The sequence below is a fragment of the Belonocnema kinseyi genome, chromosome 5 (assembly GCF_010883055.1).
Source record: "Belonocnema kinseyi isolate 2016_QV_RU_SX_M_011 chromosome 5, B_treatae_v1, whole genome shotgun sequence".
NCBI classification, from domain to species: Eukaryota; Metazoa; Arthropoda; class Insecta; order Hymenoptera; family Cynipidae; genus Belonocnema; species Belonocnema kinseyi.
This window is the reverse complement of record NC_046661.1, coordinates 113,275,767-113,292,805: the sequence shown is the minus strand read 5'-3', so window position 1 is coordinate 113,292,805 and position 17,039 is coordinate 113,275,767. Positions and strand designations below refer to the sequence as shown.

The window sequence follows — 17,039 nt, the reverse complement described above, 5'->3', positions numbered from 1 at the left end:
TATGTACTTTTTTAATCAAACAGTTAAATTTTCAAACAAGGAAATTAATTTTCTACAAAAAACATAAATGATTAACCAAATTGAGGAATTTTCAACCTAGAAGATTAATTTTTTACCAGAAAAGACGGATTTTCAACAAAATACATAATATTTAGCCAAATTGTTGAATTCTTAACCAAGAAGATTAATTTTTTACCATAAAAGGCAAATTGTAAAGAATATACGTAAATTTTTAAACAAACAGTTAAATTTTCAAACGAGAAAATTAAGTTTCTACCAAAACGATGAATTCTCGAAAAAATACGTAAATGATTAACCAAATTGAGGAATTTTCAACCTAGAAGATTAATTTTTTACCAGAAAAGACGGATTTTCAACAAAATACATAATATTTAGCCAAATTGTTGAATTCTTAACCAAGAAGATTAATTTTTTACCATAAAAGACAAATTGTAAAGAAAATACGTAAATTTTTAATCAAATAGTTAAATTTTCAAACAAGAAAATTAAGTTTCTACCAAAACGATGAATTCTCGAAAAAATACGTAAATGATTAACCAAATTGATGAATTTTCAACCAAGAAGATTAAATTTTTTTACCAAAAAAGACGAATTTTCAACAAAGTACATAAATTTTTAACCAAAAAGATTAATTTTTTACCATAAAAGACAAATTGTAAAGAAAATACGTAAATTTTTAATCAAATAGTTAAATTTTCAAACAAGAAAATTAAGTTTCTACCAAAAAGATGAATTCTCGAAAAAATATATACATGATTAACCAAATTGATGAATTTTCAACCAAGAAGATTAACTTTTTACCAGCAAAAACGTATTTTTAACAAAATACATACATTTTTAACCTAACAGTTGAATTTTTAACCAAGAAGATTAATTTTTGTTACCATAAAAGAGAAATTGTAAAGAAAATACGTAAATTTTTAATCAAATAGTTAAATTTTTAAAAAGGAAATTAATTTTATACCAAAAAAGATGAATTCTGCAAAAATACATAAATGATTAACCAAATTAATGAATTTTTGACCAAGATCAACTTCTTACCAGAAAAGGCGAATTTTCAACAAAATACATATATTTTTAAACCCAATAGTTGAATTTTTAACCATAAAAGACAAATGCTAAAGAAAGTACGTAAATTTTTGATCAAATAGTTAAATTTTCAAACAAGGAAATTAATTTTCTACCAAAAAAGATGAATTCTCAAAAAAATACATAAATGATTAACCAAATTGATGAATTTTCAGCCAAGAAGATTAATTTTTCACCAGAAAAGACGAATTTTCAACAAAATATATACTTTTTTTTCACCAAATAGTTTGTTTTACAATAAAGAAAATTATTTTTCTACCAAAAAGATAAAAAGGCTCATTTTTCCATGAAGCAGTTGAAATTTGCAACAAAAAAATTATTAGTTAAATTTTAAATAAAGTAGGTATATTTTCATATACAAAAATTCATTTTAAACTAAAGAGAATTTCCCACTTAAATTATGAATCATCCACCCAAAAGAAAATTATTTTCTAAAAAAGTTCAACTTTCAACCAAGATGAAAAATATAAAATTTTATATTTAAACAAAAATAGTATTATTTAAAAATGAACAGTTTTATTTAAAAATAAGAAGCAGTTTTATTGAACCTGCAAAGACGAATTTTTAACAAAATACTTCAATCAACTAAAGCAGATTAATTTTCAACAATACAGTTGCATTTTTATCAAAAAAATATACAATTTCTATCCAAAAATGAGTTTTCAATATAATAAATAAACTTTCAATCACTTTCAACAAATGACTTAGATATTTAACTAAACGGTTTGAACCATGGATGTGATGTTAGTCCACATCTTATTGAAGAGAATTAATTATTAATAGAAAAAAAATTTTATACCAAATTGTTGAATTTTCGATCCCATAATTTGAATTGTCAACCAAAAAGTTAATTTATAACCAACCAGTTGATTTTTGAACAAAATAGGGAAATTTTCAGGTTAAATTGATTTTAGACAAAAAAATTAATATTGAATATAGAAAGGTGATTTTTATGCGAAAATATATTGGTTAGTATTTCAACAAAAAGATGTTTAGATAGTCAGGCATTTTCATTTAATAAAAAAATGAAATTTCTACATAAAGACATAATTATAAACATAATTTATAACCAACCAGTTGAATTTTGAACAAAATAGGGAAATTTTCAGTTTAAATTGATTTTGGGCAAAAAACTTAATTTTGAACATAGAAAGATGATTTTTCTGCGAAAATATATTGGGTAGTATTTCAACAAAAAAATGTTTAGATAGTCAGGCATTTTCATTTAAAAAAAATAAATAAATTTCTACATAAAGACTTGAACTATCAATTTAAAAAATAATAATAATGAAGAAAGAATAAAATTTTCAAGCTAAAAAGGAGAATTTAAAAAAGTGATTTTTTCAAATAAGAAGTGTGACGAAAAAAAATTGTGGCATTTTCAACAAAATTCAATTTTTGTTGCATAAAGCATACAATTTTAAATACACATTGAAGTTGATTTTTAATACTTGGCAAAATTTTTCAAGATATTTTGACACTTTTTTTTATTTAATTTGTAACACTATTTGCCCTATTTTTTATCTGCAAAGTGAGTCCGAGGCCTGGATTTATCGAAACTGTATTATTTCGGTTAATTTCGGTACTCTGTACTTAAATGCATTCTTATCTCATCTACAAAAGAAAGTATTGGAACTTTAAAGTATTCCAAGTGTTGATGTCTCGAACTTCTTTCAGCCGAAATTTTGATATATCGAACATCAAGTAGTTCGATTTATCGAATTTTTCGTATTAAACTCGAAAAAATGTCAATTACTGAATAACTCAAATTGCTTGAAGGACTTGTTACTCGAATGGTATCGAAACTTCGAGCTTTTTCTACACCTTCATCAAAAGTATCTTTGAAAAAAATATATATCGACTTTCTTATTCGCATTTTTATTCGTTACAAAACTTTACAGTCCTCTTATCACAATTTTATACACACCACTAATTACCAACTATAGAGTCACTAGATTTTTTTGAGGTACTTAACAAAGGCTTCATTACTTTTGAGAATTCGAGCGCTTGACTTTTTCTTTGGTCTGAGAACATGGACCTTGTCCATGCCGTGTGCACAGTTTCTTTAAGGACTAGAACTATGGGAAATCATGAAGAATATTTGATATTCACCTTTCCAAACTTCAAATTCAAATGATTTAACTCTTCAACATGCAAAATTTAAAAAAAATGATCTTCAAATATTAAAGTCGCGAAAAGAAAGGATTTTCAAATATTTTCTTTTGCATAACTCTAACGATCCATAGTTCTAGCTTTCAGAATTAACGCCATACTCGAATTCCTTCACCAATGACAACTAGTATTTATTTTTTAGTTATTGTAATCACGATCGGAATTTTGGACGGTAAAGTAGTTATGGTACGATCGAACCTGCCGATCGTAGACGGTGGATCCGATCTTCGTGGGACTTTGAGTTGAGAAAGGTGGAGTCGACGCTGGTGTAAGAATTCCCAGGGATTCGCAGTCTCTCTCCATGGATCGATTTTGCTTCACGTAAACGTGATCCTCCATTGCAGGAAATTTTATTTCTTCAGCCAAAGTCGTTTCCTCCTGATCGATCTCCATTTCTGACCTCAGGATCTTGAGATTCGACAACGAATTTCCATGATGAACATTGACGTGATTTTTCAAACCGTATTGGGTTTTGTAGTTCTTTCCACATGGGCATTTGAAAGCTTTCCGTATAATCCTTAGGGGCAGAAAAGAATTTAATAATTTCAACCTTTTGATCAATAGTTTAATAGTCAAACAGAGTGTCTACACGAAGGATAATTTTAAATTTTCGATTTTCTTGCAGTCAATTGTTAATTTTTTATTGACAATTTAAAAGAGCTCAAAAGATTGAAATGGCTTGAAAAGATTTTTTTAAAAAAAGATTTAAAAAGATTTCTAAAAATTTGGTAGATTTTTCATTTGGAATAGGGAATTTTGAAAAAGCATTATAATTCTAAGGGAATATTATAAAGAATTTTACTTTTAGGTGCACTTTTGAATAGGAAATTTTGTTAAAAAATACAATTTTACTTTAGGACAGATAGAATTGATTAAAGAATCATAATTTTTATATGAAACAAGAATTTTAATTCTAATTCATAAAAACGAGAATTTACGAAACAATCCCTGTTCCAATTCAGAATTCGTCAGATTTTGAAAATTTCTTGTTCTAAATTATAATTTCTGTAAGTTTAAACATTACTTATTGCACAAAACAATTTGCAAAAAATTTTAAACCTACCTCTGCCAAGCTTTAGAAAAATGGAGTTACTATATTTATGCATTATAATAGAAACTGATTTAAATATGTATACAGAATTGCCTTGGTATTTTAGTGAAGAAATGTGATTTTGAATTAGTGGCAGAGTTTTAGTTAAAAATTATAATTTTTTACTTTAGGAATCTGAATTTTAGTAATAAATTGCAATTTTGACTTTGGTACAGAGAATATCTTAAAGAATTATAATTTGCATTTTAGGTTCACATAAAATAGGAAATTTCATCAAGAAATATAATTTTACTTTAGAACAGAGAGTTTCTATAAAGAATCACAATTTTATATGGAACGGAAATTAAAATTATAATTAGTTTGCATTTATAAAATGTTGTAAATCAATATAATTATCACTTGGAAAAGGGGATTATTGAAAATAAATTTAATCTTTACTTGCATCAGGGAATTTTCGTAAAGAATTATAATTTTGACTTTCGAACAGGGAATTTTCTTAAAGAATTATAATTCTCTATTAGAACATAAGATATTTTTTGGTTATAGGAATTAAAACTCTGATTTGGACGCATAGTTTTGTTAAAGAATTAAGTATAATTCTGAATTTAAACAGAAATGATAATCCTTTAAGAAAATTTCTTGTTCAAAAGTCAAAATTTATAATTCTTTACGAAAATCCCTGTGTTAAAAGTTTGTATAATATTTCTTTAAGGAAATTCCCTGTTTTAAGTCACAATTAAATTGATTTTCAAAAACTCCCTGTACGACGGGATAATTATACTTTAGAACCTTTTTTATTATAATTTAGAAATATAGTAGGATCCTTTTTCTTAAATTTGGAAGAGGGAAGTTTTAAATGCTGAAAAATTTTTATTTGCAAAAAAAAAACGAATTTTTACATTCAAACCAGTTTGGAGTTGGTAGAAGGAATTTTCCAAATCTTAACGAATTCTGACTTGTAAAAGAGATAGTTGTTATAAATTAGGACGAAAATTATTTTCCAAAATTCCCCTTTCATTTCAAAATTTCCTGTTGCAAGTGAAATTATAATTTATTATGGAAACTACCTATATTATAGTAAAAATGATATTTCTTAACGAAATTCCTTCTTCTAAAGTGAACATTAAATGAAAATTATAATTTCTTTACTGGTTATAATTTCTTTTCCTTCGTCCCAAAATCAAAATATAAATCTTTACTAAAATTCCCTGTCCTTGTCCAAAGCTCAAAATTATATTTTTGTTTGCTGACAATTACGACATTAAAAAAAAAAAAAGAATGTTCAAATTCAAACAAATTCTGATATGGAACAAGGAATATGAATAAATAATAAATGTTCTATTACATATAAAGAGAACCTAAAATTAAAATTGATGGCTGGAATGCAAGAACCGGGCGAACGCTTGAAACGGATAAAACTATTTTCCATGTGAACAAAGTGGGGATGGGGAATTTTTAAAAAATCCTTATTCAAAAAATTTGGAAATATAGAGAATTGAAAACTGCATTTTTTCTTCAGAAGAGGTTTTTTGGTAGCATCGAGTGTTTTGTTAAATAAAAAAAAAGAAATTTTACTTTTTTTCGCAGTTTTTTTCATAGAAAACCCGTGTTTTTTTTTAGAATCAAATCGCAATAATGTGGCCAATTCTTAATAAAATTGGCAATTTTTTTTAAACGTGTAGGGGATTTAGGACAATAATTTTACCCGTTTCGAGCGCCAATTATATAAATTTACAACATTTTCTGTTATAATTCAGAAATACAGTAACTCCTTTTTTCTAAAGTTTGGACGAGGAATGTTTTAAGTTTTGGCAAATTTGTATGTGGAAAATTTTTTTAATTTAAACCAAATATGATTTGGAACAAGAAATTTTCAAAATCTGACGAATTATGACTTGTTTGATTCTGATGGAAGTCCCTTTTCATAAATGCAAATTAAAATATCCCTTCCGTGTCAAAATATAACTCTTTATGGAAACTTCCTGTCCAAAAAAAAGATTAAAATTCTTTGCTAAAATGTACAGTCCTAAAGTAAAAATTATAATTCTTCACGAAAATTCCCTGTTCCAAACTCAAAATTATATTTCTTTACTGAAATTCTAAGTAGCAACTTTGCTTTATAATTTTTTTCGCAACTTCCCTGTTCCAAGTCATAATTTTATATACATATTTACATATTTTCTATTATAATACAGAAACATAGTAACTGCTTACTTCTAAAATACGATAGAGGATAGGTTCAAATTCTAGCAAATGTGTATGTGCAAAAAAAAGAAATTCTTAAATTCAAACGAATTAGGATCTGTTTCTATTATAATTCATAAATATAGTAACTCCCTTTTTCTAAATGTTTCAAATGTTGGCAAATTTTTCTTTGCCAAAAAAGTAATGTTTAAATTTAAACAAATTCTTATTTGGAACAAGAAATTGTCAAAATTTGATGAATTCTGAATTGGAACAGGGATTGTTTTGTAAATTCCCTTTTTATAAATTAGAATTAAAATACCTGTTCCACATAAAAATTATGATTCTTTATGAAAACTATCTGCCCTAAAGTAAAATTATATTTTTTAACAAAATTTGCTATTCAAAAGTGAACATAAAATTATAATTCTTTACGGCAATTCCTTGTCCCACTTCTCAAAATTAGATTTTCTTTACTAAAATTCCCTGCCCAAAAATCAAAATTATAATTCTTTACTAAAATTCGCTGTCCTAAAATAAAAATTATAATTCTTCAACAAAATTCCCTGTCCCGAACTCAAAATTCCCTCTTCCAAGTCAGGATGATTGTAATTCTGTACGTGATTTTTTTACACTGCTTTTCTGAAATTCCCTATCCCACTTTGTTAGAATTATAATTCTTTCAAAAAATCTACTGGTTCCAACTTAACATTTTGTAATTATTTATAAAAATTTCCTATTTCAAGTTAAAATTAGGATTTTTTTTAACTTCCCTATTCCAGTTTAGAATTATTATTGTAATAAATTACATGGAATCGCTATTAATTAGCATGTCAGTACATTCCAGAGCGAAAGCATGGTCATTGAATTCGGTCATTTTCCGTTTTTTGCCGGTGAACAAAATTCCAGATTTCCCGGTCGTGTAGACACCCTGTCAATATAAAATTTGGAAAAGCAATTTTATAACAGTATGATAAATGCACGTACTTTCCATCGTTTTTGTGGCCATTTTTCGAATGGTACTTTATGCCATTTACGTTTTTGTATCTTTTTTTGCAGCCTGGTACTGGGCAAGCGAAAGGTTTGTCGATACTGGTTTCAGTTGGAAGACTACGATTTGCACCCCTGTAGTTGTATCGAAATTATTTTTTTTTTAATAATCTACGGTAAAATGATTGAAGATTGATAATCAGGGTTGCTAAAAAATCCCAATTTCGAAATTACCGGATTTTTCCAGGCCCATTTTTATTTTTCCTGACCGTTTAAAATTTTTCTTTCAAGTACAACAAGAACCTTAGATCTAGCAGATAAAAATGTTTATGCACAACAAAAATTTGTTTGTAAATTTATTTTTAACACTTTTATCGACAACAGTCATTCATAATTTTCTAAGGATTAATAATTTCAACAAAAAGCAGTTATATTAAACCAAAACAAACTCATTTTCCAACCAATAAGATGAAGTTCTAACAAAAAAATTGCATTTTGTAGCAAGAAAATTGTTTCAGTCAATAAAGAAAAAAATCTCATTTAAAATGTTGAATTTTCAAGCCAAAAGACGAAATTCCTGCTAAACAGTTGAGTTCTCAATCCGAAAATATGAATTTTTAGAAAAAGTTAAATTCTCAACCGAAAAAATATAAATTGTCTATCAAAATAATTGAATCTTCAACCCCAAAAAGACGAGTTATTAACAGAATAAATTAATTTTTAACTCAAAGATCAATTTTCAAGCGAAATAGAACCTAAGAATAAATTTTCGGGCATAAAAATTAATTTTCAATCAACATGAAACAAATTTTCTACAAAATACTTATATTTTCAGCCAAAGAAATGAATTTTTAATCAAAAAGATAAAGTTTCAAATAATGAGATTACTTTTCTACCAAATAGACGAATTTTCCAAAAAATAGTTAAATTTATACCTAAAACAGATAAACTTTCAAATTAAAGTGGAAAGTTAAATTTTCAGTTAAAAAACATAGTTTTCAACGAAACAAAATAAATATTTAACCATACATATGAATTTTTAACCAGGAAGAATAATTTTCCACCAAAAAATATTAATTTAAAAACAATTACAGGAATTATCAACCATATATTTCAAGGAGATTTCAACTTAATAGTTAAAATTTTAATTAATACGTTAATTTTCAATTAAAAAATATCAATTTTACGTCAGAAATAGAATATTTAAATTTTAAATTACAAAAATAAATCCCCAGCCCCTAAAAAAAGAGAATTTTAAACAAAATACTAAAATTTTTATAGAAAAAAATTAATTTTTAACCAAAAATAAGATGCTTTAACTGAAAAGATTACTTTTCTGCCAAAATAGTCGAATTTTTATCTAAAGCAGATAAATACAGTAACCATCAACCAAACATTTGAATTTACGACTTCTTCAAAAAAATAGAATGATTTTTCAACTCATAAGTTTACTTTTCTACCAAAGTAAACACTTTTCAACCAAGAAGATTAATTTTTAACGAAATACAGGAATTATTAACCAACTTTTTAAATTTATGGCATTTCCAACCTCATAGCTAAATTTTCAATAACAAAAAAAAACAACTTCCAATTAAAAAATATAAATTTTCAATCAGAAATAGAACAGCTCAATTTTAAATTATAAAAAAGAAATTATCAACAAAAAAAGGAATTTTCTACAAAATAATGAAATTTTCAACCAAAGAAATTAATTTTGAACCAAAAAGAGGATCTTTCAACTAATAAGATTACTTTTTTACACAACTAGTTTAATTTCCACTTAAGAAGGCAACATTTTCAAATTAAAATAGATCAATTTTCAACCAAGAAGATTTTACTTTTTTCAATATATAGGACGATTCTTGAATAAAATAATTAATTTTCTACAAAAACAAAAAAGATAAATTTTCAGTCAGAAATAGAATGGCTAAATTTCAAGTTAACAAATTTGAATTTCTAACAACAACAAAACACGGTTTCAGCAAAATACAGGAGTTCTCAACTGAAGAAGAACAATTTTTCAACCAAACATAGACTAGGTAAATGTTCATTTTAAAAAATTGATCAAAAATTTGTTCTCAACAACATAGTTTAATTTGTTTTATTTTCGACTAAAATGATGAATTATTGCCAACCAAATAAATGAATTTTTACTATCTTAGTGCCACTTTCAACTAAGTAGTTGATACTTCAACAAAATATTTTTATTTTAAAGCAAAAAGTCGAATTTGAAGGAAAGTAGTTGAATCCTTAACCGAAACAGATTAATTTTCAATCAAATAGTTGGATTTTCACCTAAAACAGATACATTTCCAAATGAAAAGAAAATAATTAAATTTTCAGTGAAAAAATAATTTTCAACCGGATATAATAAATTTTAAAAGTAATAATTACATTTTCAACAGTACTTTTGAATATTCAACTAATGAGATAATTTTCTACACAAAAAATTGTTTTTCCACAAAATACAGAAATTATCAACCAAATGTTTCAATTTGAGGAATTTTCAACCTCATAATTAATCTGGTTAAATTTTCAACTAAAAAAAAAAAATAATTAAAAAAAAAGATGAATTAGTCACCAAGAAGAATAATATTCTAAGAAAAAAAAAAACGATATCAACAAAATACAAGAATTTTCAATTGAAGATCAATTTTCATCCAAACATAGAATGGTTACATTTTTAGTTAAAAATTGATTTTCAAAAAACAACAAAATTTTAAAAAATAGGTTAATTTTTTCCAACTAAAATGATGAAACATCAACCAAAGAAATTAATTTAAAAAAAAAAAACAGTTGAATTCAGTTCATAAAAAATTCAATGACTCCCAGGTTTTTCCTAGCATTCCCTTGTACTTTTAAATTCCCTGACATTCTGGAATTCCGTGACCTGTATCAACCCTGATAATTGTTTAGACTTACAATTTAAAAAAATTAGGATGATAAAATAAGAATTAAATTACATAAAAAATATTGTCTGATATACCTGTTTCGGTATCTTAAAATAAAATCAGTAGAAAATTCTTCAGTCGTGGCCCAGGAATCATTGCTATCATCCGGTTCGCTTGCAAAGTCTTCATCTCCTTCAATTTCTGTAATAAAAGTTGAAGAGTTTATTTGTTACAAGAAATTGGTTCTTTTGTACCAAAGAGGAGGCTTTAAAGGGATTCTTGTACCTGATGGACTGTCGTTTTTTATTCGAACAGAAGATGTATGGCAATTATTGGGCCGGTTTTGAACTTGAAGTGGCTTCATAATCTCTCTCCTTGCTGCATCCGTAAAAAATCGCAGAACGTAGGACAGAGGAACGCATGACGGTTGTTGTTTTTCCTTTTCCTCCACGACTTGAGGATCATAGTCTAAGTACGTGAGACGATGCTAAAAAGTTTTGTAACTTTCCTCCAGAATGAAGGACTTTAATGGCTAAAAATTACTCAACACGATAACGGTCACTTATTTTCTGTTTATAATATTTAATCTAAATATTCTCTTATAACGTTCTGGGCATTAGAGAAAATTTAATTGATTTCAAAATTTTTTTTACATAAAAAATGTAAATATTCCATAAAATAGCCTTTTAATATCCAAGTCCTGAGATATAATCTTTTAAGAATATGAATAGGTAAGAGTAATCACTTTTTTTAAACTACTCTTTTTTATTTTAACAAATTTGAGGATAAATATTGAGTCACCTATTGAGCAACCGTTATTATTGAAAGTAACTTTTGTACTGGGGATGTATTTGCTTATTTAATATAATTTCTATTTATAGTTTGTATTATTAACACAGGAAGTCTGTAAATTATGAAACTTATATCCTTTTAATATAAGAATTAATTTACACTTATTCCTGCCCAAATCATGTCGCATATGGTTTATTCTTGATAACATTGTTGAAAAAAAGTGGACGTGTCCTCTTTAAAATAAAAATGAGCGAAATTGATTTTTACAAACTAATATAAACAAAAGCAATTTTCTTGAAACTTAGTAGATTTTTTTAACGTTGTAATTTTATAAATTTTGATTAATGCCAGGGGAAAGGAATTATTTTTGTAATTTAGTTTTATTATCTAAAGCACGCTTGATATTATTATAATTTTTGTCCAAGTTCAACTCTTTGCATTTTGCCCAGACTGACAACAAGAAAGTTGAATTTTCAAAACAAAAATAAGAAACTTTCAACCAAAATAATTTTATTCTCAACCTAAAAAGAAAAGTTTTGAACAAAATAAACACTGGAGTAGTTGCATTTTCAGTTAAAAAATGAATTTTAATAAAAATAGTTAAATTTTTAACCGAAAAAGATTATTTTTTCAACCAGCCATTAAATCTTTAATAAAAATACGAATTTAATACTAGGCTTTTCAACCAAATAGATTAAATTCCTATAAAATAAATTGTACACAAAAAGATCACTTTATATCAAAATAAAATAAGTTTTAACGAGATAGTTCAATTTTCATCCAAGCAAATGAATTGTCAACTAATAAGATTAATTTTGTATCGTAAAACATAATTTCGACAAAAAATAGAATAGATAAGTTTTCAGTTGAACCTTCAATTGAAGGATAGTAATTTTCAATGAAGCATGGAATAGTTAAATTTTCAGTTAAAAAAAATCAATTTTCAACTACAACAAAAAAAAGAACTTTCAACAAAAATGTTAAATTTTCAACCAAAGTGACGAATTTTCAATTAAAATGATAAATTTTCAACTGGGTTGGCTGAACTTAAAAAAAAAAGAATTTTTAATCGAAAATTATTTTCTATTTAAAAACATATTTTCAACTATAAAAAAAAACGAATCTTCAGCAAAATAGTTACATTTTTAACCAATATGACGCATTTTTAACTAAAATGCATAATATTCAACTGGAATAGTTTAATTTGCAATAAAAAACATAAATTTTCAACCAAAAATGATTTTCAACCAATAGCTGAATTGTGAACTAAAAATATAAATTGTCAGCTAAAAAAGAAATTTTTAACAAAATAGTGAATTTTTTAAACAAAAAGGTACATGTTTGACTAAAATTATGAATCTTGAACTGGAATAGTAGAATTTGCAGCCAATAAGATTAATTTTCCACTCAAAAATATTGTGTTTGAATAATATCGGAAATTTTGAGTTTTTTCTGAAATTTTCAATGCAATTTAAGAAACATAATTGTTTGAATAAATTATTATTCTTTGTAACAATCTTTTTTTTAGATAAATGCTAGAAAGTTGCGATTTTTTCTTTAAATTTTTTTGTTTTGGCTCTTTGGTTATGAAGAAATAAAAATTATAAATAAGTTTTTTTTAAACAATCTCTTTCTTTTTTGTGAGTATATTTGAAATAAAATAGATATTTTCTATATGAACCATATTAAAAGTAAATTTTCAGAAAAACTCACAACTTTCTAGCATAAGAGAAAATAGATATAAACAGTAATAAATTCCTTTAAAAGATTATGTTTGTTAAATTGTATTAATTATTATCTAAGAAAGTAAAAAGTGGACAGTTAAAAATTTCAGAATAAACCGCAAAGAAATATGCATGTATTTTTAAACAAAAAATTGAATATTTAAATATTCAGTGAAAAATATAAATGTTCAATCAAGCAGATGAATGTTCAACGAAGATCATTGGAATATTTAAATGGATTGGTTAAATTTTCTATATGAAAAAATTAACAAAATAGTTCAATTTTCAACTAAAGATATGCATTTTTAGTTAAAATCATGAATCTTCAGACAAAAAAATTAATTAAAAAAAATCAGTCCACTTTAAACTAAGTAAATGAATTTTCAACAAAATATATAATAAATAATAAATAAATAAATTTTAAAATAAAAATAGATTATTCCAATTTTCAGGGGAAAATCATTTTCAACCGGATAAAATAAATTTGCAACCAAGAAGATTGATTTTCTACCAAAAAACATCAATTTTTAACAAAATGCAGGAATTAACAGATCAGAATTTAAGGAATTTTCGATCAAACAAAGATTTTATCAACATATTTAATCGAAATGCCATTTACAAACATGATTTTTGAGAAGACTCCATCAAATAAAGAGTATTTTTGCCAGAGAAAAAGGTTGGAAGGAGTTAATTATGCACTTTCAATTAAATAAAAAATAGGAATGAAGTAGGAAAAATCGGAATTATGTACAGGGAGGTTAAAAAACACACATTTATTTTTCTCAAACCCAGAAAAGTTGATATTCACTTTTCAATAAATCATGAATAAAATATTGCTCGAAATTTACTCTATAGAAGAAAAAAATTTAAAGACCTATGATGAAAACTCCGAATTCTATGTTACGAAACAAAAATGCCAGTATAAAGAGGCAACCCTTATTTCCAAATAACCTGTAACTGTCACCCTTTAAATATAAAGTGCTGTCACCCTGAATTACCTTATAAAACCCCAATAAATGAAAACAAATTTTCTTATGACCCCTGCTAAGCTAAAATTCAGCACACATAACCTCAAAACCGCTTTTGTGGATGGCGAGACCGTACAATCACGAGAATCGCCTACCGATATGAGTTTCTTCTATGTGTTGAATCAATCTTCCTAGATTCTTGAAAGTGAGGCCGCAGTCGTTGAATTTGCAAATATTAAGCATAAACACAGCCATACTCGAAATCTCAGTCAACTTGTCGACTGCGGACTCCAGGAACCAAGAACAAGACCAAAGACCGGCTGGAACCGGCAGGGAACTACACTAATCAAAATCACTCCCGAATTATACACTTAAAATTCCCACGGTTTTTAAAATCCCCCCAATCTCGAGAATCCACATCTCTGAATTAATCCTGCACCCGAAAAAATCGCGGAGTTGTTTTATCTCTTCCTATAATTTCCTGATTCTAATTTTGGTGAGAAACTTGATTAGCAGTCTGCGGAACAGTCCCTGTGAAACTTTAGAATTTAAAGTGGCTACCGTATTGTGACCGTGGTCGCATGGCGGCGCTCGCTACATAGAAGGGTGGCTAAAAAATGCATTGGCATTTTTTTCTGTGAATTTGCATGCATATCGCCCCCATATTTGTTCGAAAAAGCAAAAAAATGATGTGTTCCGCAGGCCCCATGAAGTTAAACACGTATATTTCCTATAAGGAGAAAAATTTAAACCCAACATTTTTATTCACAACTAGCTAGAGAGTACTATAATAAATAATTACTTGTTTAATATATCACTCCCAATTTTCCATTGTTCAGTTTTATATTAAGTGAAAAATTAGGCTTTGAGAGTTTCTTACGCTAATTATGATTTTTTCCGTTTTTTTCAATACGAATTGTTTCTGATATATGAAATACTATTTTCTATTGATATTTAGATGTTTATACACATTCATAAAAAAATTATTATTATTTATAGTAATTTAATTTCTCTTAGAATAGAGTTAGAAACTCGCGAGTTGTTTCGATTTTTCAACTTTTTAGTTCAAGCGAGGCCACAATAAATTAATTTTAGTAGAAATAAATGTTTAAATAATTTATTATTATTTATAATAATATTTTTGTAGAATAATGCTACAAATTTTGTAGCTTTCTCTAAAAAATTTCCACTTTCTGGCCACTTTTCAATCAGGGTGAGGTAATCATTAATTCAAGTTAACGAAAATAATTTTCTAAAGAATTTATTATTATTCTTAATAATATTCTGTTCGAATAATAGGGGAAATTTGCGGATTATTATTATTATTATTGTTTATAACTATCTTCTCTTAAATAAATGCTAGAAAGTTGCATTTTTTCTTTAAAATTCTGTTATTACTTTGGTTTTTTAGTTATGAAAAAACAATAAATAAACATTAGAGATAATTATTTTAAAACTATCTCTTTCTTTTTTGTGAATATGTTTGAAACAGTTAACAGACCTTTTCTGCAAGAACCATATTAAATGTAAATTTTCATAAAAACGCATAGAAACTATATGTAGTTATAAACAATACAATTGTTTAAATAATCATGTTTGTTAGCTAACCAGCATTTCTTAAAGAGAGCATAGTTAAAGAAATCAGCGGCGTTGCCAGGATTTTTTTTTTGAGGGGGCTTTCGGTTTATGTTTAGGCAAAGATTGGGGGAAAAGGGAATTTAATAATCAAAATACTTATTTTCGTAGGTATATTTATATTATATTAATATATTTGAACAATTCAGAAAAATTGATAAATTTAAATATTTGGTTGAAAATGCTATTTTTTCTTGAAAAGTCGTATTTTCGAGTTCAACCTTCAATTATTTTGTAGAAAACCCGTCTTTTTGTCTTAAAAATGCAACTGTTTTGTTGAACATTTGACTGCTTTTAGTCGAAGTTTAATCTTTTTCTTTTTAGAAATTGATCATGTGGTTAAAAATGTATCTTCATAAATTAAAAATTAATGTTTTGATTGAAAAGTCATGTTTTTGAGTTGAAAATTCAACTGTTTTGTGAAAAAAAACCTCTTTTGGGCTTAAAAATTGAACTAATTTTTTTAAATTTCGCCTTTTTGGGTTAAAAATTCTATTCTTCTTGTAAAAAAATTGAAATTTTCGATCTTTCATATTTTTTCTTGTTAAAAATAAAAAATTGTTAACTGAAAATTTAACTACTCCAGTTGAAGAATCATAATTTTAATTGAAATATCATCTCTTTGGCTGGAAATCTATCTATTTTTGAATAAGATATATTTCTTGTTTGAAAATTTTATTTTTTAGTTGAAAATATATTCTTTGATTTTAAAATTTAAAAATTTGTTTAGAAAATAATTCTATTCGGTTGAATATTATATTTTTTTGGTAAAAATTCCTATTTGGGGGTTGAAACCTCAACTCTTTTGATGAAAATTCATTTATATGGTTGAAAATGCATCAATTTTGTTAAAAAGTCGTTCCTTTTGCTTAAAAATTCAACTTTGTGGTTGTAAATTCAACTGCTTGGTAGACAATATTTTTTTTAATTCAGCTGTTTGATTGAAGATGCAGCTTTGTAAGTTGATAATAATTGAACTATAGGGTAACAAATTAAATGATTATTTTGTCAAAAATTAAATTAATCTTACACACCCGGTAATAAGTTTAGAATAGAGAAAAATGAATATTTTCAGATTTCAGCGCAAAAGTGAAGATTATTCTATTATTTTGAATGCGCGATTTTTCCATATGTCTAAAACGCCACAATAAGAATAAGATACCTCCTAAACTTATTCACTTCTATTTCCATAGCGACCGCCATACAGTTTTCTATTCTCGCAAAGAGAACGTGTTTTCAATATATTTAATTCCTTCTAATTGTACCGGTAACGCACCTCACAGAGATATTTTTTATTCATCAGAAGTGGTTACATTTTGATTTTATTTAATTCTTTCTAATAAGTTCACCAAATATGTGTAATAAGTTGTTTAAATTCCTTCATGCGGAATGTAAATTCTGAAATTTTAATTCTCACCAATTGAACTCTGCCTACCTAGAGTTAAAATTATTTAAATTCACACATTTGCATAGATTTCTTTGTTTTGTTTTTAAGGCGTTTAAATAAATTATTAAAATATAA

At 26.0% G+C, this 17,039-nt stretch overlaps 1 protein-coding gene across 3 annotated transcripts; it reads right to left on the bottom strand.

The window, feature by feature from the left end:
• Positions 1 to 2,972: 2,972 nt before the first annotated feature.
• LOC117173431 (juxtaposed with another zinc finger protein 1) lies at positions 2,973 to 14,403 on the bottom strand. 3 transcript variants are annotated; one of them, XM_033361993.1, is made up of 5 exons: positions 14,038 to 14,403; positions 10,684 to 10,885; positions 10,494 to 10,599; positions 7,505 to 7,642; positions 2,973 to 3,799 (listed from the first exon to the last, which is right to left on the bottom strand). In XM_033361993.1, the coding sequence occupies exons 2-5, from the start codon at positions 10,760 to 10,762 to the stop codon at positions 3,421 to 3,423; spliced, it is 702 nt and encodes a 233-aa protein (XP_033217884.1). In that variant the 5' UTR covers positions 10,763 to 10,885; positions 14,038 to 14,403; the 3' UTR covers positions 2,973 to 3,420. The 3 variants fall into 3 exon arrangements, with proteins under 3 accessions (XP_033217884.1, XP_033217883.1, XP_033217885.1); XM_033361992.1 differs by having other exon boundaries at positions 10,684 to 10,866; XM_033361994.1 differs by lacking the exon at positions 14,038 to 14,403 and adding an exon at positions 13,913 to 14,004 and having other exon boundaries at positions 10,684 to 10,866.
• Between the last annotated feature and the right edge of the window lie 2,636 nt (positions 14,404 to 17,039).